The sequence below is a fragment of the Trichosurus vulpecula genome, chromosome 2 (genome assembly GCF_011100635.1).
Source record: "Trichosurus vulpecula isolate mTriVul1 chromosome 2, mTriVul1.pri, whole genome shotgun sequence".
Lineage (NCBI taxonomy): Eukaryota > Metazoa > Chordata > Mammalia > Diprotodontia > Phalangeridae > Trichosurus > Trichosurus vulpecula.
In genome coordinates, this window is record NC_050574.1 from 95,352,512 (window position 1) to 95,377,674 (window position 25,163).

General features: G+C 40.9%; 1 protein-coding gene across 2 annotated transcripts in view; it reads left to right on the top strand.

Annotated features, from left to right (window-relative positions):
* The first annotated feature begins 1,318 nt into the window (after positions 1-1,318).
* The window catches only part of SLC25A15 (solute carrier family 25 member 15), a 42,459-nt gene continuing 18,614 nt past the window's right edge, over positions 1,319-25,163 (top strand). Inside the window, exons 1-3 of one of the 2 annotated variants that reach the window (XM_036744688.1) lie at positions 1,319-1,415; positions 3,767-3,890; positions 16,931-17,189. In XM_036744688.1, coding sequence (XP_036600583.1) covers positions 3,836-3,890; positions 16,931-17,189 — 314 coding nt within the window. In that variant the 5' untranslated portion in view covers positions 1,319-1,415; positions 3,767-3,835. Of the gene's footprint in view, positions 1,416-1,669; positions 1,775-3,766; positions 3,891-16,930; positions 17,190-25,163 lie in introns of those variants that run through there. The other variant, XM_036744687.1, reaches the window with a different exon arrangement.

Below are 25,163 nucleotides of genomic sequence, written 5' to 3' on the forward strand. Positions count from 1 at the left end.
TTCAGTAGATATTAGGCTTAGGTTGTCAATAACATCGCTATTTTGACTTTTTTGAGTAACAATGTTAAAATGTATTTTCTATGATACAATGTTACAAACCACATGGAAAAAATACTCTTGGTAGGAGACAGAATTGTATTAAACTTTAACAAAGAAACTATGTTGGAGGAAATGAAATTAGAAACATAGTATCTGGGCCAAAGCACTTTGAATAGGAACGGTTACTTCCTGAGTATTACTATGGACTGCCATGGGCTTCTGTCTTATCAGGGTATGGAAGGGATGCCTACTTTCTCACCCCCTCCCCCTTATGCTTGAGTTCCTTTGGTCTCGAAAAACAAATAGCGCTGCCACCCCCTCCCCAACTCTTCTCTCTCCACTCCCCCGTAGGGTGCTATATTTATAAAGTAGATCCTTTTTGTATTAGGAGCTCTCCAACACCAAGAATACATAGACACTTTTTTAAAAAAATGCTATCCTAAAGCAAAAAATCATAGCAGTCATTAAAGGACTTCAAGCGCTACTCTAGCTCTTGAAAAGCTGGGGCTTTGGTCTTACCGATGTGGCATCCCGGAGTGCCTAGCACAGAGTCCTGTACGTAAGAAATAAATAGATCAAATATTCGTATTGTGTCATAGTGAACATTCAACATATATGCTTTTTAATCGGAATAATATCATGAATTCCTGTTCCCAAGGAGAAATGGCTTTCTCTCAAGCCACCTTTCAGGCCGAGGGTGGGGACTGGGGTGAATGGGTGGAGGAGAGGCAGAAGAAAGGCTTTCCTCAGTAATGGTTTTGCATTCATTTCCCAACATTACATCCCAAAGTGCTCTTCTTTACTTTTCCTTACTCCCATACTCCTTGAGTTACAATTAATGTCTTCCGTCAGAGCGACCGACTTAAAAAAAAGTTTATTTTTCAGCATTTATTTTTAAAAACTTTGAGTTTCAAATTCTCTTCCTCCAGCCCTTCTCCCGTGCATTGAGAAGGCAATAGGATACCTATTATCCTTGAGAAGTCACAAAGCGACTAATTTCTAAATATAATCTCATTAAAACCTAGACCCAGGAACTGAAAGTCATCTGATAATCCCAAAGTCTTCTAGAGCCAAGCACAAACCCAGTCTACAAGATTGGATGGTCCTAGGTACCCTTCCTGCTTTCACTACATCCCAAAGCTGAAGTCTAGAAGCCCGTGGCTGTGGGGGTGGAGTGAGGGGTGGGTAGGAGAACGGGATTAGAACAAGGATAACGAGTGATTCCACTGAAAACCAATTAGAGAAAGTCCATTTCACTTATTCCCGCCTGCACGTCCGGGACAGCAGCGACGGCGGCGGCCGCTCAGAAAGCCGCGGATGCGCAGGGGTCCCCGTGAAGGGGACGCGCCGCGTTCCTAGGAGATACAAGTGGCGTGGTAGGAGCTCTAGAGGCCGCAGGCTCCGGGGCGGAGTGCAGTCCAGCTCAGCCAAGGCTGTCCGCTGACTTCCGCTTTCCCGGCTGGCTGGCTGAGCTGGGGAAGAAGGCTTAGAGGGGGCAGGATGGCAGGGGCGAGCGGGCAGGCGACAAGGGCTGCACTGTGGGGCGCGCCACAGTCGTGCGTCTATATAAGTCTGCGGGGGCGGGGCGGTGAGGGTGTAACACGTACCCCGGGTTAAACGGGCCGATCAGGGCCTTGGAGTGAGTGCAGCTGCCGCCTCTAGCACTCTCACACCGAGTAGAGGCGGCTGAGGAGGAGGAGACAGAGGCGGCCGTCCCTGGGCGCCCGGCGCATTGGTGAGCTGTGCGCGGCGCAGGCCCGGGTCTTTGCAATGTGTGCGGGGCGCCTCGGGGAAAGGAAGGGGGAACCACGTACTCCGGGGAGAGTAGGCAAGGCGAATCTTCTAGTTTCCTCCTCCCGCTCGGCTACCTGCGCTTTCCCGGGAACTGGCTCTAACGCCTCCCTGCCCCTGACACGTGCGAAGGGTACCTGCAGCGCTCCCGGGGACTAGAGTGTAGGAGGCACCCCTCTCCATGCTTTGTCCCCCGACTCCAACTCTGGGCGGGGGAGAGGGGTATCTGCACGAACTTCGCTGGAGGGTTTTGTGCCCCAGAGATTTGAGAGTAATATGCCCATAACAGCTGGAAGCCAGTTGTTCCCCCTCCCCGGGCCCCCTCGCCTGGTTCCTGCAACTGTCAGTCGCGGTATCCTTTCGTCCAGAGTTTCGTCCTGAGTGGTGTCATTCGGTCGCTGACCTTAATTGTGCTGCTATCTCTGCGCTGAGAAGCCGGGAGGTTTTATGAATGGGATGATGCCCTTCCAAGCTGGGTCATGTAACGCGGGTGGGAGGCAGCTTGGGTATTTGCAACTCTTCTTTATTTTTAAACCGGTTCAGTTCTCTGGAGGAAAATGTACCCACCCTCACCCCAAATCCCTAGCCTAAAACGCCTGTTTCCCTCGGGAAAGAGAAAGGTGCCGCCTGTTGAAAACTGTTGCCACCTGAAAAGTAGCGTGTTTCTTCTTTCTTAGGTCACCTCCTCCATAGTAGAAACTGATTGAAAGCAAAGTGGGGTGGTGGGAATAGTTCGCTTCAAACCTTGACTTTTGTGTTAGCTAGCAGCTAACTTTGCGGTATCTAAGCAGGGCCTTTCCCTTTTCAGCCTTCACCAAGTCAGAGTTTTGGGCAATTACTACCGTTTCTCCTTGCCTGGACCTGAAAATCATTACCATTAGGTTCTGGTAAACATTTTTACCGAGTTCCTTAGTCTAACAAAAACTTTACCTTATTTGCTTCCTCGGAGTTCTGCTCAATTGTATTCTTTTTGAAGTAGGGCTCATTCTTGGGATTCAGTCATACTCAAAAGGTGCATTTAACAGAATGTCTGCTCTAAACCAGCTTCACATTTCTCTACCATCACTCCTCTGCCCCCCTGCTCCATTTAAGCTACTTTGTAAAGTTGTCACAAGGTTATTGTTGTTACTTGCTATTAATTACACTGTTTTCCCAAAACATTACAATATCAATGTAGTGATAATTTTCTACATTAATGAATATGGATTTCCATTAAACCCTGTTCCCTGGACTGGAGGTCTTCAGTGGAAAATCTGCATTGCCCTCTCTCCTTAGAGATGTAGATGGATTCTTGTTTGCATTGGACTTGATGACTATTGAGGTTCTTTCTCACAGACATTTTTGGATTCTTAATCCCCCTTTTGTCCCCTCTTTTTTTCTTTTTCCTCTCCTCCCCCAAAACGAAACTGAATTTATTAAAAGCAAAGGGGTAGAGAAGTTTTTTTTTTTCCTCCTAGATGTCTTAATTTTATTACTGCTTCTTAAGGAGCCCTGGCCATTGTGTGAGGTTTGGAACTGATCTGCTCTTTAGAACTTTAGCTTGGACCATGAGACAACTAATCTGCCACATTTATAGTTGACTCTTAGTTACCTCCTCTCATTTCTAGTAAGTCATCAGAATTCTTGTCAAGCCACACCATTAGATTTTTCATAGGCCGTGTGTTGATTGCAGGGGCTCTCAATTCTTCATTGACTTAAATCTGTAATGTTATAACTTTGCAATTAAAAAAAAATTGTGATTTTTTTTTTTATGAGTGAGGTTCAGTGATACCACACCAATCCTTTTTTTTTTTTTAAAGTATCCCAGCTTTCCAGGGATACAAAGTACATAGTAAGTCCTCATTATTTGAGAGACAGTAACTAGTTGTCAAGTGCATAATAACCAAACTGGATACTGCTAAAGGCTTGGTTAACATTGGTTTCTCTTTCTTCCCAGGGGTATGCATCATCAACCATAAGCTCTGGATATTTCCGTTCCAAGAGGCAGACAAACGGGTGGGACAATATGAAGTCCAATCCTGCCATCCAAGCTGCCATTGACCTCATTGCAGGCGCTGCAGGTAATCCCAGAAAACATTCAATTCCTCTAGTTTTCCCTATGACTTCTCAGAATGGGACTGGTAGAAGCCTATTAAGATGCTTCCAGCCTCCCTAGAAAAGCCTCCCTGTTACTATGTAACATCCATTCTAGAGAATTTAACCTATGTTCTTAGAACACTATAGGAGGAACCTTTCCATCACTTTCTTACTACTGTTTTGTAATAAGATTCCTTTTGAGATCTACTGGACTATTTATTCAGAGAAGGAGGAAAAGCAAGTATTACCTTGCTCTCACCTTAAGAGGTAGGACCATTCTGTTCTCCTCTAGCCCTCTTGTGTCTATCTAAAGCATAGTGCTTGGTGCATAGTAGGTACTTAATAAATACTTGTTGACTTGTGATAGATCCTCCTTTGACAGTCTAGTGAAGTCTATAGACCCCTCAGAATAATGTTTTTAAATGTATAAAATAAAATACATAGAATTACAAAGAAAACTAATTATGTTGAAATACAACTATCAAATTATTTAAAAGACAAGTTTGACCCCAGCCTAAGAATCTCTGTCTAGAGTTTACTGTGTATATCCATGTAAGAAATAAAGAGATTAATATCAACAAAATAATATAGTTATGTACTAAATATTCCCTATACCTCCTTGACAAGCTTCTCCACCACCCCGGAGATATTCTTGCCTCAAGTTGGGAATCCCTGTCCTAAGTAAATGGCAAGCAGTTGAATTTTACCTGAATGCAGCCTTATGGTTTCCTAGTTCTACAGATTTGTCTTAGTCCTATAAAATGGAGGCTGTATAAATCTCTGAAATGTCACAGGCTTGAAGTTTTTTTTTTCCTTGTATCTCTCCTAATGAAGGCTGAGAAGGGGGATAATGTCCTTCATTCAGGTATTGTTGCTGCTGTACCTGCATCTCTTAAACAAAAATTAATGAAATCTAGTGGCCCTGGGTGTGAATATGTGTTTTTCATTCCTCAGTCATTTTAGGGAATGATTTTGTATTTATTCATGTCAGGAAGCTTCAAGATTCTCATTACATGAGTGTATTTGCTCCAACAAAGAATTTCTTTTAAAATTACTGTAATTGTAATTTATTTCTATGATCACAGTCACTTGCCATATCTGAACCTAGTTTCTTCATCTATAAAATGCAGGGTTTGTACTGCAGAAACCTTAAGGTCCCTCCCAATGTTAAGGTTCCTTGTGAGATCAGATGAATGAATAGACGTTCCCTTTGGGCACGGCATTTTATGTATTTAGAGGGCAGTATTTATTCTGGATTTAGTTACTGGGATGCTTCTTATCATAGATCACAAACTTTTCGCTTTGGCCAATATGTAGTATTTGAGAGCAAAAATATATGCTCACAAGGTACACCCATTGTTTCCGATCAGCCTCCTTCAAAATAATGCCATTATCAGCCAAACATATACTGAGCGTCTGTTGTATGGCACTTTGTTGAGTGCTATGGAAGATACACAGATGCATAAGATATGACTTGCCACCAATGGGCAGACCCGCAAGACTAGCTAAAAAAGCAACTGACCCTGAGGGAGAAATAGAAAGTCAGGCGTTGACAGGACAGCAGCAACATTGGCAGTGGTGCAGGAAGCTGGTGAAATCTGCTGGACTACCTCTTTTCCTCATACGTTGGGAAAGGCAGTCCAGGACTCTGAGCCTTGGGAATATCAGTGCCACCCAGACCATCAGCCCTGCTTCCAGATAGACTTTGCATCCATTATTGAGAGGAGTGATTCTTGTGGAGAAAAGGCCCATCATTCCCACTACTATTTTGTTGTCATTGTTCAGTCATTTCTTTGTATCTGACTCTTCCTGACCCCATTTGGGGTCAGAACCACTGGGGTGGTTTGCCATTTCCTTTTGCAGCTCATTTTACAGATGAGGATACTGAGGCAAAGAGGGTTAAGTGACTTGCCCAGGGTCACATAGCTAGTAAGTGACTAAGGCTGGATTTGAACCCAAGTCTTCCTGACTCCAGACCTGGCACTGTATCCACTGTGCTCCCTAGCTTCCCTCCCACTACTACTACCCACAGTCAAATACCACCAATGTGCAAATAAGCCCAAGAGACCTGGGAATAGCACCCTCCCCAATCCCCAACACCACTGCACTTCCAGCCAAGCCCCCATAGCCATAGTCCATGGAAGCAGCTCTTGTGAGGGGTGGAGCTTATTGACTGCCTTTGCAGGGGTGCAGCCTCTGCCCTCTCAGCAACCTGAGCTACCAAACCCTAGAAAAGAAATTTCTCACTGCCAAAGGCCTTGGCATTACCAAATAGGTTAGCATCAGCAATGGATAATGGTTTTTATGAATGGAAATGACATTAAAGAAGATACATTATCCTCCATTTTGTCACTGAACCCTTAGAGGAATGGGGCCTTTCCAGATGATATGAAATCTCCTCTGTATGTTTTCCCCCCGATTAGAATTTAATCTCCTTGTGAGCAAGTACTGTCTTGTTTTTTTTCTTTTGGGATCCTCAGCCCTCAACACACTATTTTACATATTTATTCTTTTTCTTTTTTTCTTTTCTGCCTTCTCCCTCTTCCCCTTTTTTAATGTGGAAATATGCTTTGTATGACCTCATATGTATAATGGGTATTATATTTCTTGCCTTCTCAATAGGTGGGGAAGGAGAAAATTTGGAACTGAAAATAAATTTTTTTTTTAAAAAAGCACAGTGTTTTGCACATTGTAAGCACTCTGTAAATGTTTATGTTTGTTTGTTTGTTTTTGGTTTGTTTTCCCATTTAGACATTCAAAGAGCTTACAGTCTATTTAAGACAACCTGTGACCCCTACTATCTCTGGCCTGAAAGATCCTTGGAGGATCTTGGTCTTGAGAATACTCATGCTATTCTCTGTCAGCTGCAGGGTAGAGGCTATAAGAGAAGATGCTTCCCGGGGAGCAGGGTGAAATGAACCTGGAATGATTTGGAGTCAGATAAAGCAGGACCTTGAGTAGAGGTATCAAGGAGAAGCTGTTGCGAAGGATTCTGAATCAGGAAGCGAAACATAAATGGTATATTGGGAAGATCAGTCTGGTAGTCTTGTACTGAATATTAGAGGCCAGAGTTGTTGAAGGCAGGGAGACCAGCTAGAAGGGAATCATAGGGATTGAGGCTTTGTGCTGAGGTGATGGGAGTGGGGAAGGAGAGAAAGTTCAAAAGAAGAAACCACAGGATTTGGTAAGAGATTGGCTAGGGGATGAAGGTGAAGAAATGATTAAAAAGAAATCTCCTAAGTTTTGTGGGCTGAGAGAGTAGAAGAATGTTGATGCCCGTGGCAGACATGGGGTAATTGGGAAAGGGACCTGTTTTGGGGGGCAGATTGAGAAAAGAATGCCTTTGAGTGTGGATCCAGTGTTTGAGGGGATGACATTGAAATGGGCATATCTTGGAGGTAGTTGGAAATAGGGGACCTGGAGTTAGGTATTGGAAACTTTTGAGTGGCTTATTTGGAATTACATAGAAATAATCCTTAAGCTCCAAGTGTCAGTTGGGATCTGAAGATACAACTAAGATGAAGAAACTGAAATAAGTACTACCAAGGTCACACTGGTAGTAAGGGTCAGAGATGGGATTTGAACCCAGGTCTTCTAACTCTAGTGAGCCAGTATTTTTTCTGCTGTACCATACTGATCCCTTATACTGATTTTTGGATATCACTTGTCTTTAACCTACTTCCACATTGAGGAAAGGAAATTTGAAAGGGAGATGAATTCTTTATTTGATTAAATGGCAGAGTACTAAGTTTAGAATCAGGAACACCTGAGTTCAAAATCTGCCCCAGATACTTGCCAGCTATGTGATCCTGAGCAAATCACTTAACCTCTGTTTGCCTCAGTTTCCTCATCTGTAAATTGAGGAAAATGAGTTGTGAAGATCCAATGATATAGTAATTGTAAAGCACTTTACAAACCTTAAAGGCCTATATAAATACTAATTCTCCTCCTCCTCCTCTTTCACTTTCCGTCTCTTCTTCCCCTCCCTGTCCTTTTGCCTTACCCTTCTTCCTCCTTCCCTCCCCACCTTCTTCCCTAATTAATATTTTGATTCTCAATGAATTAATCTCCCCCCACCCCACATTAGTGAACCTAACCTCATTGGTTTATAAATTGTCAAAGTGGTCTTACCAAAGCATGGTGATTATTTACTCTTATTCACACAGGCCTTTTCTTCTTGGAAATTTAAAGTAATATATATATACACACACAGTGACTTTTAAAACTTTTATTGGATACTTAATCATTATATGGAGAAATTAACAAAGACTTGTGGTTTTCACCTGTGTTCTCTTTCCCTTAATGCTGATGGTAGCCCTTTACTCCTTAATAGAAGATTTCATGAGTTGTCATGGCCCAGAAAATTCACAGTGCCTGATAGCTAACTCTTTGGTAGTTATGCCTTCTGGACTTAGCCAGGCTGGTCTTTTACTAGGATGGTACTTGAAGCCTTTTCAGCTTAAGACCTACCAGAGCATAAATTCCATTAGCACAGCCTTCATGAACCTGGGGTCCCTCCTGTGCCATTATGAAGTATTAGAAAAGTACTTGCACATCTCATGGCATAAGCATCAGTTACCATCTCTAGTCCCCTGGACTAGAGCAACCCAGTGATCATTTGTTTCCTAGGAGTGAAATGGGTCATTCGTAGTTGTTACTTTTTACTGTATTAATAGCAAAGTGATTGCTAATCTTGGAAATAACTGGTTTAGTGGACAGAATGCTGGAACCCAGGAGAACTGAGTTTTAATCTTGGCTATTTTATGAATTCACTGTTGTTTTTGTAAATCACAATCTTTTTGTGTAAAACAGAGATGATGGTGCTGCTCTGCATATCCCACAGGGTGTTGAGGATATATGAAGGAGTATCTGGGAAGATGCCTTGTGATTTAAAAGTGCCATGTAAATAATAACAATTCACTGTTTTTCAATATTGACTATACGTAGACAAATAGAAAAAGCTGACTCCATTCATTTTTACTAATAGCGTCCCCTAAATAGAAGAGGGGGAAACTCATGGGCAAGAAGGAAAAAGTATGGCATAGTAGATTGCTTAAAAGTAATTGGCCCAAACGTAATAGCCCTCAGAGCCAACCTGGTCTTGTACTTAGATCATGGGGTGCCGTCATCTTTGCTCCTTAAACCTTGTTGCCACAATGTGTCCTGTAGTTGTCAACCTAAAGAACTCTATTGCTCCATGCTGTTTATCAGGGCACAATCCCCTATGGTGAGCCTTTCTCAGCATTGCACATTAGGTGACCTTTTAGTCTTGTGGAAAAATACTTTGATCCTTTCTGAACAGGGATCGATTTATTTATTTTGACGTGAATGACGGAAAGGCTTCTAATAGGTTTTGGTTTGTTGACCTTGCAAGTCCCATTGGGAAAGGTAAAGTATTAGGCAACCACACCATTTTGTCCGCCCGTGCTCCTGGAAGTTTATGTACACATTGTGAGTATCTGGTGTTAGTGTAGGGGTAGATCATTATTTTTTTTTGAGGGGGGAAGGGAGGGCAATTGGGGTTAAGTGACTTGCCTAAGATCACACAGCTAATGTGTTAAGTGTCTGAGGTCAGATCTGAACTCAGGTCCTCCTGATTCCAGGGCTGGTGCTCTACTCACTGCACCACCTAGCTGCCCCAGATCATTATTTTCTAAAGTGAGATGTTGGAACTTAAGTTGGTATTCTGTGGGTCTTAAAAACAGAATCATATCACAGGTGGGGAGGGTCAGCTTGGAAGGTTGGTTAATAATATAAAGAAAAAAGGCATTTCTAACCCTCATAGCACAAAAACACAAGAATAATTTGATTGGCTTCAGAGCCAGCATAAATTTTGTCATTTAATTAGCCTTATGTCTCAATATCGGTTTATTTAAAGATCTCTCCAAAAGAGGGGTCCATCAGATAGAGGCACTTTGGTTTTAATGTAGGGCTTCCTTGGTTGTTTATTTAAACAACTTTTCTTTTTTTTTTATTTTAGGCTTTTATTTAGTGTTTTATTTTTCCCCAGTTACATGTAAAAATAATTTTAACATTCATTTTTTAAACTTTGAATTCCAGATTCTCTCCCTTCCTCCCTCCCCACCCCCCACATTGAGAAGGCAAGCAATTCAATATACATGTGTCATACGTGTCTAGTCATGCAAAATATTTCCATAATAGTCATGTTGTGAAAGAAAACACAGACAAGAAGAAAAACTCAAGAAAAATAAAGAAAGTTAAAAAAGTCTGCTTAAATCTGTATTCAGACTTCATCAGTTCTTTCTCTGAGAATGCTTAGCTTTTTTCATCATAAGTCCTTCAGAGATGTACCGAATCATTGTATTGCTGAGAGTAGCTAAGTCATTCATGCTTGATCATCCTACGATTTTCCTGTTACTTTGTACACAGGACATTTCACTTTGCCTCAGCCCGTGCAAGCCTTTGAAGGTTTTTTTGAGTGTCCTGCTCATCATTTCTTTTTTTTTTTTAATTTATTTAATATATTTAGTTTTCAGCATTGATATTCACAAGACTTTGAATTACAAATTTTCTCCCCATTTCTACCCTCCCCCCCACTCCAAGATGGTGTATATTCTGGTTGCCCTATTCCCCAGTCAGCCCTCCCTTCTGTCACCCTACTCCCCTCCCATCCCCTTTTCCCTTCCGTTCTTGTAGGGCAAGATAAATTTCTACGCCCCATTGCCTGTGTATCTTATTTTCTAGTTGCATGCAAAAACTTTTTTTTTCGTTTTTGAACATCCGTTTTTAAAACTTTGAGTTCCAAATTCTCTCCCCTCTTCCCTTCTCACCCACCCTCCCTAAGAAGTCAAGCAATTCAACATAGGTCACATGTGTATCATTATGCATAACCCTTCCACAATACTTATGTTGTGAAAGACTAACTATATTTTGCTCCTTCCCAACTCATCCCCCTTTATTGAATTTTCTCCCTTGACCCTGTCCCCTCTTGAAAGTTTTTGTTTTTGATTACCTTCACCCCCATCTGCCCTCCCTTCTATCACCCCCCCCTTTTTTTATCTTCTTCCCTCTTCTTTCCTGTGGGGTAAGATACCCAATTGAGTATGTATGGTACTCCCTTCTCAGGCCAAATCTGATGAGAGCAAGATTCACTCATTCCCCCCTCACCTGCCTTCTCCCCTCCTCCCACAGAACTGCTTCCTCTTGCCACCTTTATGTGAGATAATCCACCCCATTCTATCTCTCCCTGTCTCCCTCTCTCAATATATTCCTCTCTCATCCCTTAATTTGATTTTATTTCTTTTAGATATCTTCCCTTCATTTTCAACTCACCCTGTGCCTGCCCTCCCTCTCTCTCTCTCTCTCTCTCTCTCTCTCCCTCTCTCTCTCTCTCCCTCTCCCTCCCTCTCCCTCTCTCCACATACATATACATACGTACACATTCACTTATATACATATAATAAACATATATATATATATATATATATATATATATATATATATATATATATATATATATATATGCATATTCCCTTCAGCTACCCTAATAGTGAGGTCTCATGAATCATACACATCATCTTTCCTTGTAGGAATGTAAACAAAACAGTTCAACTTTAGTAAGTCCCTTGCAATTTCTTTTTCTTGTTCTTTTTCTTGATTACCTTTTCATGCTTCTCTTGATTCTTGTGTCTGAAAGTCAAATTTTCTATTCAGCTCTGGTCTTTTCACTAAGAAAGCTTGAAAGTCCTCTATTTTGTTGAAAGCCCATATTTTGCCTTGGAGCATGATACTCAGTTTTGCTGGGTAGGTGATTCTTGGTTTTAATCCTAGCTCCATTGACCTCCGGAATATTGGATTCCAAGCCCTTCGATCTCTTAATGTAGAAGCTGCCAGATCTTGGGTTATTCTGATTGTGTTTCCACAATACTCAAATTGTTTCTTTCTGGCTGTTTGTAATATTTTCTCCTTGATCTGGGAGCTCTGGAATTTGGTGACAATATTCCTAGGAGATTTCTTTTTGGGATCTATTTGAGGAGGCGATTGATGGGTTCTTTCAATTTCTATTTTGCCCTGTGGCTCTAGAATATCAGGGCAGTTCTCCTTGATAATTTCTTGAAAGATGATATCTAGGCTCCTTTTTTGATCATGGCTTTCAGGTAGTCCAATAATTTTTAAATTGTCTCTCCTGGATCTATTTTCCAGGTCAGTGGTTTTTCCAATGAGATATTTCACATTGTCTTCCATCTTTTCATTCCTTTGGTTCTGTTTTATAACATCTTGATTTCTCATAAAGTCATTAGCTTCCTCTTGCTCAAATCTAATTTTTAAGGTAGTATTTTCTTCAGTGGTCTTTTGGACCTCCTTTTCCATTTGGCTAATTCTGCCTTTCAAGGCATTCTTCTCCTCATTGGTTTTTTGGAGCTCTTTTGCCATTTGAGTTAGTCTATTTTTTAAGGTGTTGTTTTCTTCAGTATATTTTTCAGTATTTTTTTGGGTCTCCTTTAGCAAGTCAATGACTTGTTTTTCATGGTTTTCTCACATCCTTCTCATTTCTCTTCCCAATTTTCCTCTACTTCTCTAACTTGCTTTTCCAAATCCTTTTTGAGCTCTTCCATGGCCTGAGACCAGTTCATGTTTTTCTTGGAGGCTTTTGTTGTAAGCTCTTTGACTTTGTTAACTTCTGTCTGTATGTTTTGGTCTTCTTTGTCACCAAAGAAAGAATCCAAAGTCTGAGACTGAATCTGGGTGCATTTTTGCTGCCTGGCCATATTCCCAGCCAACTAACTTGACCGTTGAGTTTTTCAGTGAGGTATGACTGCTTGTAGAGTTTAGAGAACTATGTTCCTTGCCTGGGGGGATGCGCCAGCTCTGTCACACCAGCACTCCTCCTTCTCCAAGAAGCTCCAACCCAGACTGGACTTAGATCTTCAGCAGGCTCTTCACTCCGGCTCTGATCTGCCACTTAATTCCTCCCACCAGGTGGGCCTGGGGCTTGAAGCAACTGCAGCTGAACTTCTGTAGCTGCCACACCTCCGCTGCCCCGGGGGTGGTGGCCTAACTGCAAACTCCTTCCACTCCTGCAGCTTTTCCCACTAACCTTCAAACTCCTTCCACTCCCACAGCTTTTCCCACTAACCTTCTCCGCTGTCTTTGGTGTTTGTGGGTTGAGTCTGGTAACTGCTGCAGCTCACTGATTCAGGGCGCTAGGGCACACTCCGCCTGGCTCCTGGTCTGGTTGGTCCATGCCGCTCACGCTGGGCTCTGCTCCGCTGGGCTCCCAGCTCCCAGCTCTGTGCGAGATAGACCTCACCCAGAGACCATCCAGGCTGTCCTGGGCTGGAGCCCTGCTTCCCTCTGCTGTTTTGTGGGTTCTGCAGTTCTAGAATTGGTTCGGAGCCATTTTTTATAGGTTTTTGGAGGGACTCGGTGGGGAACTCACACTAGTCCCTGCTTTCCAGCTGCCATCTTGGCTCTGCCCCCCTTATTTAAACAACTTTTCAATTTAATCTTTTTTTTTTAATCTCTTCAATTCCAAGAATCTAAACCAAATGAATTGTGAGTATTTTGGATAAGAATGAGTATATTCTGCTTCCATTAAGCCATAAGAAACAGTGTGGCTAGAGAGAAATCCTCAGAATAAGGAAGAACTGAATTTGAGTCACCATATTTACTGACACATACTGACTTTGGTCAAGTCATTTATCCTGTCAATATGGTGTGACCTTGGTTAAATCATTTATCCTCACAATGACCCAGGCCGCTAAGGGTATAAGAAGAGCAGATGCTGATTTTTGTTGGTAGAAAAAGTTTTCCTCATCAGGAATTCCCCATACTAATAAGATCACAGGCCTTGTTCGCAAAAATGTAACCTACTTCTAATTTTGTGGGAAGGATATCCAGTACTGTGATCAGGAGACCTGAGTTTTGATGTTGTCTGATATTTACCATCAGTGTGATCTTGGTTAAGCTAGTTATCCTCTTTACTGGTAAGATGAGGGGACTGGATTAAATGGTCTCTTAAGTGTCTTTCAGCTCTAAAAAAAAGCCCCAGAACTAAAAAATGCCATGACTGCATGATTTTGAAAGGTTTTGAGGAGCATTATTAGATACTATTAACTCTTAAAAAGAAGAAAATTACAATGATTTATTTTCCCCCCATTCTCCTGCTTTATTTTTACCAACCCTTCCACATAAATAGGGTGAGAAAGCCTTCATGATTCTTCAAGTTTGCTTTTAGTAAATCCAGAGGGAAATAAAACAGTGTGTGGTACAGTGGAAAGAGACCTGACCTCAGGAAATCAGGAGACCTGGATTCGAGCTTTGGTTTTGCCACAAACTGCTTATGGGAACTTGGACGAAATCATTTTCTCTGAGCCTCCCCTTCTGTATCCATAAAGTTAAGGGGCCTCAGAGGTCTCTTTTAGTTCCAAAGATTTAAAGAAAAGCACAGATGAACTGAAATTCAAATCTCACATTTGTTTCTTACACAAATGTAAGCCTCATTTTGTCCTCAAAGTGTCTAAATGCTTACCTCCACTTTTGTAATTCTTTGCTGACTATGACAGGATGCTGAGTTTTGCCCAAATATTGGAACTCTTACTGACCTAGCATTTCTTCCGAGGACTTGTCCCAGTAGCTTCAACCCTTTGCTGAAAGTTGAATCCTGTGGAAGGACATCCTGGTTAATAGGGGCAGAAAACAGGAGGCAGAGGTTAGCAGACCTAACAGAAAATGCAGACTCTTCCTCTGAAAGCATCTAACAGTCTTCAAGAATCAGGATATCATGGTGTGGCTCTCAGCCTTGGATTAAGCCTTGAGCCAGGTGGTACTTAAATCCACACTTACCACTGCTTAAAGCAGAAGATGCCAGTTTTTTAAAAAAATAATTTTTATTAATATTTTTGTTTTTATATCACCTACATTTCCCAGTATATTCCTTCCCCCTCTCCATCCCAGAGAGCTATTCCTTAGAACAAAATTAAAAGGAAGAGGGGAAACCAGTTTGGAAAAACTAACCAACATGTCAGAAAAGTTGGACATTATATTTAATGTTCCTCTTGTTCCATAGTATTCCACCTCTAAGAAGATATTAGGGAGGGCGGACTTGCCTTCTCATAAGCCTTCTTTGGGGCCAAACTTGGTCATAATAATTTTGCTGCATTCAGTTTTTAGTTCTTTCCATTTAGTTAGGGTTGATTGTTTTTTAAAACTATACTTTTCCTCTCTATTCCAAAGATACACAAAAAAAAACCAAACCAAAAAACAGGTGCAAAGCCTCCTTTCTGGTGAGAGGTTCTATGAATTAGAGGCATAACCAGAGGGTGCAGAGTCTATGGGCATGAGCAGCTGTTGGCTTCACCCTTCCTGTCAAATCTGTACATTAGTGGTAGAGAAATCCAGTGATAACTCTGAAGTTGTAGTTTATAAGTTGGGATTAGTGGTGGTAGAGAAGCCATGCTTGGTTTTGGGGGTTGGAGGGAAGACTTGAGGCTTCTGATAGAGTTGATTAGACTCAAGAGCATTTAAACTCTGTCCCTTAATTCTGGAGTCTATCTGTAAGATAGACATACTTATGTCACTGGCAGGATCTAGAGTCCTTGACACAATCTAGATTGTTCATAGGGATGCTGGTCCAGGAGCCTGGCACCGCTGCCAGGAGATTTCTTACTAGATGTATTGTTTGCTATACCTCTGTTTCATGCTATCCTAGATTTGGAACTGGAAGGGACCTTAGGGGTCATCTACTCCAACCTTATTTTACAAATGAGGAAACTGAGGCCCAGAAGGGTTAAGTGGTTTGCCAGTGCTTAGATTAGTTTCAGACAGCTTGGTAGCACAATGGATAGGGTGCTGGGCCTGGAGTCAGGAAAACCTGAGTTCAAATTTGTCTCAGGCACTTACTAGCTGTGTGACCCTAGGCATATTACTTAACCTTTGTCTGCCTCAGTTTCCTCAATTGTAAAATGGGGATAATAGTAGCACTTACCTCCCAGGGTTGTTATGAGGATTAAATGAGATAATATTTGTAAAGTGCTTAGTTAGCATAATCCCTCGCGTATACTAGGCACCGTGTAATTGCTAGCTTTTATCGTTATCATCATCATTATTAATCCTGTCATAGTCATATTGTTAATAAATGGCAGAGCCAGGATTTGACCCTAAATCCAGCTCTCTTTCCACTATGCCATGCTCCCTTCCTTTTCCCCCTTTCATTATTTAAAGGGGCAATTCACTTACCCTCTGTCTGGCTCTGTTTCCTGGGCTGTAAAAACTCCCAGGGTTGTTGTGAAGGTCAAATGATATAATATTTGTAAAGTGCTTAGCACATTGTAAGCCCTACATAAATGTTACATATGGTTGGTTATTATTAAATGATAAATTATTACAAGAGAATGATAAATGATAATTCAGAAGCAACCCCTGTTTAAATTGTTAAGGAAATTTTATTCATGTAAAAGGTAGCTTGTTGTGTTCGCTGATGAAAAGTTACCAGAGCTTGAGAGTTACTCCCAGCATACGGGTGTTGGGACTTGGCTTGTTATATTCTCTTTTTTTCCATAACTTGATGCTTCTGTTAAACTAGTCCATAAATATTAGATATTATTTAATTTTAACTATTTTTCCTATAACTCTACTCTTATGATTTTGTACTACGTATCAAAATAGGATTAGTACTAAGCAATAAAGCGCACATTAAACTTGTTCCCCATTATTACATTGCTGGTAGAGCCCTGGAGTCTGGAAGACGAGGTAAATCCAGCCTTAATGCCCGTGGGTCCCTGGCCGAGTCACTTAATCTTTGTCTACTTCAGTTTCCTCAACTGTAAAATGGGATTCATGATAGTACCTACCTCCCAGGGTTTTTCTGGATAGAAAATATTTGTGCAGCGATTAACATAGTAGATGCTCAACTAATGCTTGTTTCCTTCCCCTTCTCATTATGGATAATTGAGAGCTGGCTCTAACACAAAACTTTCATACTTTTTTTTAAGTAAGAGAAATATTCTTTAGCTGAACATATTGGATGGGCAGAGGAGTTCTGACTTTCTGCTCCGTGTTCTAGGAGGGACTGCGTGTGTGATGACCGGACAGCCTTTTGACACTATGAAAGTGAAGATGCAGACCTTTCCCAATTTGTACAGGGGCCTGGTAAACTGCTGTATAAAGACATACACCCAAGTGGGCTTTCAAGGCTTCTACAAGGGGACCACCCCAGCACTAATTGCCAACATTGCGGAGAACTCTGTCCTCTTCATGTGCTATGGTTTCTGCCAACAAATCGTGAGAAAGGTAGTTGGATTGGAGAAGAATTCAAAGCTGAGGTTTGTCCATAGTCTTTCTTTTTTCGTTGATGACTTTTGTTTATACATCACGTTAATTTCCAAATAATCACCTTCCCTGCCTCTCCCCGTCGAGGGAGACTTCCCTTGTAACAGGTATTTTAAAAGAAGAGAAAACCACAGTTAAACCAAACCATCTGACACATTGAATACATCTTTTTTGATACCTGTAGTCCTTCTACTTGCCCTGCTACTACAGTTGCAAGGCAGAAGATACATTTTCTTAACTCTTTCCTAGGATCAAGCTTTGCCATTATAATTCCACAATATTCAGTTTTGTTTTATTATTTTTTCCTGTTTATATTATTATTGTCACTGTATATATTGTTCTCCTGGTGCTGCTTACTTCAGTCTATACCAGTTAATAGAAATCTTCTCATACTTCTCTGAATTCTTTATATTAACTATTTCTTAAAGAGCAATCATATTTCATTACATCAGCTACCATACAACTGCTTCCCAGTCTATGGGCATTTGCTTCATTTCTAGTTCTTTCCCACTGCAAAAAGGTGCTGATATGAATATTTGAATATTTATGGCTCCTTCCTTTTTGCCTTTGATCTTCTTGAGATAGGTACTCAGCAGTGGAATTTCTAGTTCAAAGGATGGGGGCAGTAAATGCAGTCTTAATAATTTATTTATTTATTAGCAGCCCTGATGTGTGCGCCTCAGGAATGGATGAGCAGGTTGTAGTGGTGTTCAAAGTATCTCTTAGGAATGCATAGGCCCTTGCCTCAGGAGTTTTTGATTATAGAAAAAGCAAGCCTTATGATACATGTTTGAGAAAACAGAACTATGGTCTCACTACTTCAGGGACTGGTGCTGATCTGTCCATGTTATAGAATGCAGTCATAAAGTCTCTGAATGAGAAGAGACCTAGATATTATTCTAGTTTAATCCGTTCCTGAGTAGAAACTCCCTTCTGCTAGCTCTCTGACAAGTGGTCACCTATATTCCTCTTGAAGACCACCTTTGACTAGAAACCCACCACCTCCTGAGGTAGGGCAGATCTAATTATTAGGAAGGCTTTTCTTCTATTCTGTCAAGGAAACTGCCTCTCTGCAATTTCTGCTCCCAGAGGCCAGGCAAGAGGAAAAGAATACCCCAGGGGTACAAAGGTTGTACATCTCTGGGTGTGTGATTGTCTTATCTAAACCAAACCAGAAACACCATGGCTTTAGCATGCTTTAGAACAGACACTAGCACACTGAGTTTAAATTCACCACTGGCTTTTTTTTTTAGTTTTCGACATTCACTTTTGTAAGATTTTGAGTTCTAAATTCCCCCATTCCTTTCCTTCCCTCCTCCCCAAGATAGCATGCAATCTGTTATAGGCTATACATGTACAATCATATTAAACATATTTCCACATTAGTCATGTTGTGAAAGAAGAAATCAGAACAAAAGGGAAAACCATGAGAAAGAAAAAAAAAACCAAAAAAAGAAGAGGAAATAGTGTGCTGTGATCTGCATTCAGACTCCACAGTTCTTTCTCTGGTTGTGGATACCATTTTCCATCATGAGTCTTTTGGAATTGACTTAGAATATTGCAGTGCTGAGCAGCGCTAAATCTCTCAAGGTTGGTCATCTCACAGTGTTGCTGTTACTGTGTACAGTGTTCTCCTGGTTGTGCTCACTTCACTCAGCATCAATTTATGCAAGTCTATCCAGGTTTTTCTAAAGTCCGCCTGCTCATCATTTCTTATGGAACAGTAGTATTCTATTACATTCATATATCACAATACCACTGACTTTTTAAAAAATGGTTGGTGAGCCTCTCAGCTTCCCTATCAGCAATTATTGCCAGTGCTTCCTATTGTACACCTTGGTAAATGGTACTTGAGGAAAGTAGCTGGTTTCCATCTAAAATGTCCTCATTAAAAATAGTTTTTATGTTTAAAGGCATGTACCCACAGCTTTTCAGAAAAGTTGTTTATCCTGAGTGGGCTAGATAGCTGAAATTTTACTGTAATTGAATGAGGAGGACAAATCCTGTTCCTGGTTTATTCTTGATACCTTGAGAACTTTGTTATAATGTTGTCCTTGTGGAACCCATGCTGTGGGTGAAACAATGTTGTAATGGTGTACTTTTGGGGGGTTTTTTCTTTCCTTTCTTTTCCCTTCCTCTTTCCCTTCCCTTTCCACAGAGAATTCATTATGTGAAAATTTCTGCCACCTATGCAGACTCAGCAATTTGTCTGTAATTTACAGTCTTAGAGCATCAACAAGTCTAGTCAGGCAAAAAGCATTTATTAGTTGCTTACTATGTGCCAGACAATATGTTTACTGCTGGAGATTTAAAGGCCAAAAATGAATGAATGAATGAAGTAGTCTCTGCCCTCAAGAAACTTCCATTCTGAAAGGAGAGACTATGTAGAGACAACTAGGTAGATACAAGGAATACAGAGTAAATGATGGGCCTCTGGGAAAGGAAGGCATTAGCAGCTGTGGGGGGATTAGGGAAGGTCTCCTATAGAAAATGGGGTTTTTATCTTAGTCTGGAAGAAAGTCAGGCAAACCAAGATGTGGGAATGAGGGGGCAGAGAATTCCAGATGTGGGAGAATGTTTGGTTCCTGTGAAGGCATGGAGATGAGAAATGGAATGTTGGGTTTGAGGAACCAAAAAAGGCTAGTATGACTTGATCATAGATCACTTGGAGGGGAGAGAAGTTTAAAAAGACTGGAAGAGTCAGAACAGTCAGATTATTCTGAAGAGCTTTAAATGCCAAAGGGATTAATATTTGATTCTGGAGTTAATAGAGAACCACTGGAGCTCCTTGAATAGAGGGATGGTGCTGTTCTATGTAAACTTCAGAAAAATCACCCTGGCAACTAAAGGGAGGATAGATTAGGGTGGAGAGAGCCTCGAGGCAGGGAGACCAATTAGGAGGGTGTTGCAGTAGTCCAGGCAAGGGGTAATTAGGGCTAGAACTAAGGTTGAGGCTGTACAAGCGAGGAGGAGAGAATATATAAGAGAGACGTTGTCAATGTAGAAATGACAAGATTTGGCAACAGATTGGCCACGTGGAGTGAATGAGAGTGAGAAGTCAAAGACCTAGTGATTTACCAGGATCACATAGTGAGTCTGTATCAGAAACAGGACTTGAATCCAGATATTCTTAATTGTAAGACCAGCCCTCTATCCACTAAGCAATATTGCCTCTCTTTATTATTAATATTTACCTATGTCCACATAGCTAGAAAGAAGCAGAATCGAGAGTCAGACCTTTGTCCTCTGACTTCAAATCCAGAATGAGTTCCACTGAACCATGTTACCCAAATCCTTTGGCCAGCTGCACGTCTTTCTATTAAGAACAACAACTCAAGTTTGTTAGCAGTAAAAAATAACGTAATCCCAAGTAGCTCACATTTATATACTAATACATATTTGATTGATAGTCATTTTGACTCTTAATAGTAGCTAATGTTTATATAGTGCTTTAAGATTTGCAAAGCACTTTATGTATGTTAACTCGCTAACTTCTGAATAGTATTAAGGGTACATGGATAATGTTTAATCTTAGGGATGGTGGAAACATTTGTAATACTGTAGTAAGGAAAGAGTTTGCAAATTTCTATCTCCTCTTACTCCTAAGAGACAGATTAATGTCCTCTGCTTAAGTACAGTAGGAAGCTTGTTCCTCTCATGCTTCCTTGGCCATGATGGAGGTCAGGGGCCAGATGCCCAGGGTGGGAGGGATGTTAAGAGGAGATAGTGAAAGAGCTTTACCTTCCTCTCACCAGTATTATTGGCTATCTCTGTTAGCCACAGAGAGATGAGGAGAATTCCGCTTCTCTTATCTCCTACTTTGGAATGCAGCTTCTATCATATAGTTTGTTTAAGGATAGGGAAAAATCAACTCTTCAAACTGACCTCAACCTAATCTCTTGGCCATCTCCAGCATACAGAGCCCTCTGTGGGCCTTAGTTAGTAGGAACAGGGAGGAGAGGTCTAGTAAACCTGTCATGATCAAACTCTCATTTCTCTTCCTCTTTTCCCCTGGCAAACCCAGTGTGAGGCAGAGAGAATAAGTCTCCAGTTCTTTGCTGGAGGGTGGTGGTGTGTTTTGTGGGTCTGACCTAGAAAAATTTTCAAAGGGAGAGGAAATAGAAGGGAGGGAGAGGGGAAGGGGGAGAGAATGAGTGAAAGCAAAAGGAGTGACCATATTGGAAGTATGTTCTCTAGTCGTATGACTTTTAGCTGTTATAAACCACAATTTGGTGCACACACCTGTGTGTGTGCATGCATGCATGTTTTAAACAAGCTAAGCTTGCATTCATTGTGAGATTAATGCCATCCCTAACTCCTTATAATACAGTCATAAAATGGGACTTATGTACCCTAGGTACTTATACAAGGAGATGAAAGTATTTATTAGAGACCTAAAGTCCACACTGAATCTGGAATGATCTAATCAGCATTTGCTACTCACTTAGACCCTTCATTCAGGGTGGACTGAGGAGTGTCAGATATGCATGCCAATATATTCTTAGGTGCCTGGGTTTCCTCTCATTCAAACCAGCCACCTTTAGGATAAATAGCTAAGCCTGAATGTGGCAGAGGGAGAAGGAGAAAGAAATGGGCTCCTGAGAAGCTCATTTAATATCAGTCCCTGCTCTTGGCCTGGTTCACCAAGATTTGGACAAATCAAATCAGTCCTCAGCTCCTTTCTACCTCTCTATCTGTCCCCAAGTGCTTGTTCCCTTTATGATACCTTTGTCTCTAAAAATCCTGCCCTGGTCTCCCTCTAAAAGCTACCTCTGAGGGTAGTACATAGTAATGTCCACAAGCTGTCTATATTTATAGACTGTTAACCTTTGGTCCCTAAAGCTAGATAATAACTACTTAATGACCTTAACTGATAGATCCCAGTCACCTGACTGACAAGGCAGCCCTGAGAAAAGGCAAACCTGACTTGAAGAAAGAATGGAAAAGTTTAAAGCAGGGGTGAGGCCACATGTGGCCCTCTAGGTCCTCAGCTTCTACCCTTTGACCGAATCTAAACTACACAGAACAAATCCCCTTAATAAAAGGATTTGTTCTGTAAAATTCAGATTAAGTCAGAAGGCCGCAGCCAAGGACCTGTAAGTCCATATGTGGCCTCAAGGCTGCAGATTCCCCACCTGTAGCCTAAAGTTTGGGTTTTAGCAAAATTAGGAAAGTAAAGATTTTTGCTTTGTGATAGTTGGAGGAGAGTTAGATGAAGCTTGTGAACTGGGTACCACTCGGCAATAGAGTTTCAAAGAATAATACAATGCATGTGTGTATGTTTGTGTGTCTACAAATATATTAAACATGCAAACATTTGTATGTTTGTCTTTTTAAAAATTTAAAAGTAAATTCCAAAAGGAACTTGTGCCCCAAGCAGTATGTTCTCTTTGTGAAAGAAAATCCCTCTCAGGACCAATTGTGAGGAACAAGTTCACTTTGCAGTGTCTCCTTGCTCTCTCCACCTATATGCCAAAGTACAGGGTCTGCTGTACATTCAGTTAACATTAGCTGCCCTACCACCCAGGGCTGGTGTTTTCTGAATTAATTTCCTTCTGTAGCCAATAGATTGGATCACTTGGGTGTGAGTGAGTGTCATTATCAGTGCTAAGAACTTGGACAAGACTGCTGAGCTGCTGAGGTTGTAGAATATTAGCATAACTTAGGAAGTCCATGGCTTGCTAGGTTTGGCTTGCCAGAAAATTCCCAGCCCTGGTTCACTGGTCCAAGTTGTGCACCATGTGCATTTGTGTACATGTGTTAGTGTATGTATTTGTGAATGTGTGTGTGTGTGTACACATGCACAAGCATATCTCATTGGTGTTGTGAGAGGATCACTAGATTAGGGCCCAGAAGCCCTGGGTTTGTCCCACCTTTGCACCTAATTAGCTATGTGACCTTGGGGACTGTATGAATTTGGGAGTTGGACTATATGTTCTTTAAGGTTTCTTCCAGCTCAAGGACTCTGAATATATATTGGAAACATATTGTTAGGTGCCTGGGTTTCCTGTCATTCAAACCAGCCACCTTTAGGAGCCTGGACTAAGCGAAAGAATGCAGGGCTTGGAGTTAGGAAGACTTAGCTTCTAATCTTGGCTGTGACATTTACTAGTTGTGTGACTTTGGCAAGTGATTTAATATCTCAGTTCCTTTTCCTCATCTGTAAAGTGGTGGTAACAATTCCAATAGGACCTCCAAGGAACTCGATGATAAGAAAATTCCCACATAAACCAAAATATTTATGACAGTGTAATATCAATTAAGTTGGGACTTTTTTTACTGTTTTAGAATGATAAATTAAGTGTCTTTGATTGAGCCTTACTAGGTGAAAAGCCCTAGGCCCAAACTCCTATCTATTAGGTGCTAAACCTATGTGGGCATGAAGCCCTCAGGGTCGTAAGGGGAGTTGCTAAGACCAGAGCTGACAGTAGGAGCCTAAGTTCTGGTTGCTCAGATGATGTTTGATGACAGCTAAAGAATGTATAAAAAGAGAGAACAGAGCTATTTGTGGGAGGCTCTCACTCCTGGAGGAGTGCTGGTGCAGGACTCGGGGCAGCTGCTCTAAGAGCCTCTGGCTCACCCAGATGTTGATGGTTTCTTGGTAACTATGAATTGTATCTGGTCTGTTTATAATGTATGTTTGTAATTTGTTTACATTTGCTGGCTTTTTCCCCTGAACTAAGTGAACGGTATTTGTATGTTGGTTTGAAATAAGATTGTTAACCCCCTAACACTACTTTCCTTAGTAAAGCAGATCAAAAGAACTTGTGCTGGCAGCGTCTTTGCTGTTGGGCTTGTGTTGGTCTTTCAACCCCACAACAGCTGCTAGCCGAATTGTTGCAACAGACAGCACCTTTTGTGATTACAAAGAATTGGAAACAAAGTAGATGTCCATTGATTGGGGAATGGCTAAACAAATTGTGGAACATGAACATAATGATGGATGATATTGTGTTGTAAGAAATAATATGGGCGGCAGAGTTGAGATGGAAGTGTGAAAGCAGCATTTTGCTAAGTTCTTAAAACACACCCCTTCCAAAGCAACCCAGGATCAGATGGATTTACCAGCAAGGTCTACCAAAAACTTCTACCACATACATAAAGAACAATTAATTCCAATGCTATATAAACTGAAAAAAATAGATTAAATAAATTATTAGCAAGAGTATTACAGCAATTTATCAGAAAGACCATACACTGTCACCAGGCTAGATTTATACCAGCAGTGCAGAGTAGGTTCGATATTAGGAAAACTATAAGCATTATTGGTCATGTCAGTAACAAAATCAACAAAAATCAAATGATTATATCAATAGATGTAGAACAAACTTTAGACAAAATACAACCCCCATTCCTATGAAAAATACTAGAAATGTAGGAATAAATGGAGCTTTTCTTAAAATGATAAGTAGGATTTTTCTAAAACCAAGAGCAAACATTATCTATACTAGGGATAAACTAGAAGCCCTTCCAATAAGGTCAAAGGTGAACCAAGGATGTTCATTTTCACCATTATCATTCAACAATTGTCCTAGACATACTACTGATAGCAATTTCAGAAGAAATAGAAATTGAAAGAATAAGGTTAGACAATGAGGAAACAAAACTATCAGTTTTTGCAGGTGATATGATGGTTTACTTGTGTAACTCTTGAGAGTCAACTAAAAAGCTAATCAAAGCAATTAACAACTTTACCAAAGTTGTAGGATATAAAGTAAACCCACACAAATCATAAGTATTTCTCTATATTAACTCTAGCAGGAAGAGATAGAAAGAGAAATTCTATTTAAAATAATTGTAGACAGTTAAAAAAACTTGGGATTCTTACCTGCCAAGACACACATAGGAACTTTATGGACACAATTACAAAACCTTCTCCACACTAATGAAGACAGATCTAAATAACTGGAGAAATATTAATTGCTTATGAGTGGGCCAAGTCAGTGTAATAAAAATGACACTACTAC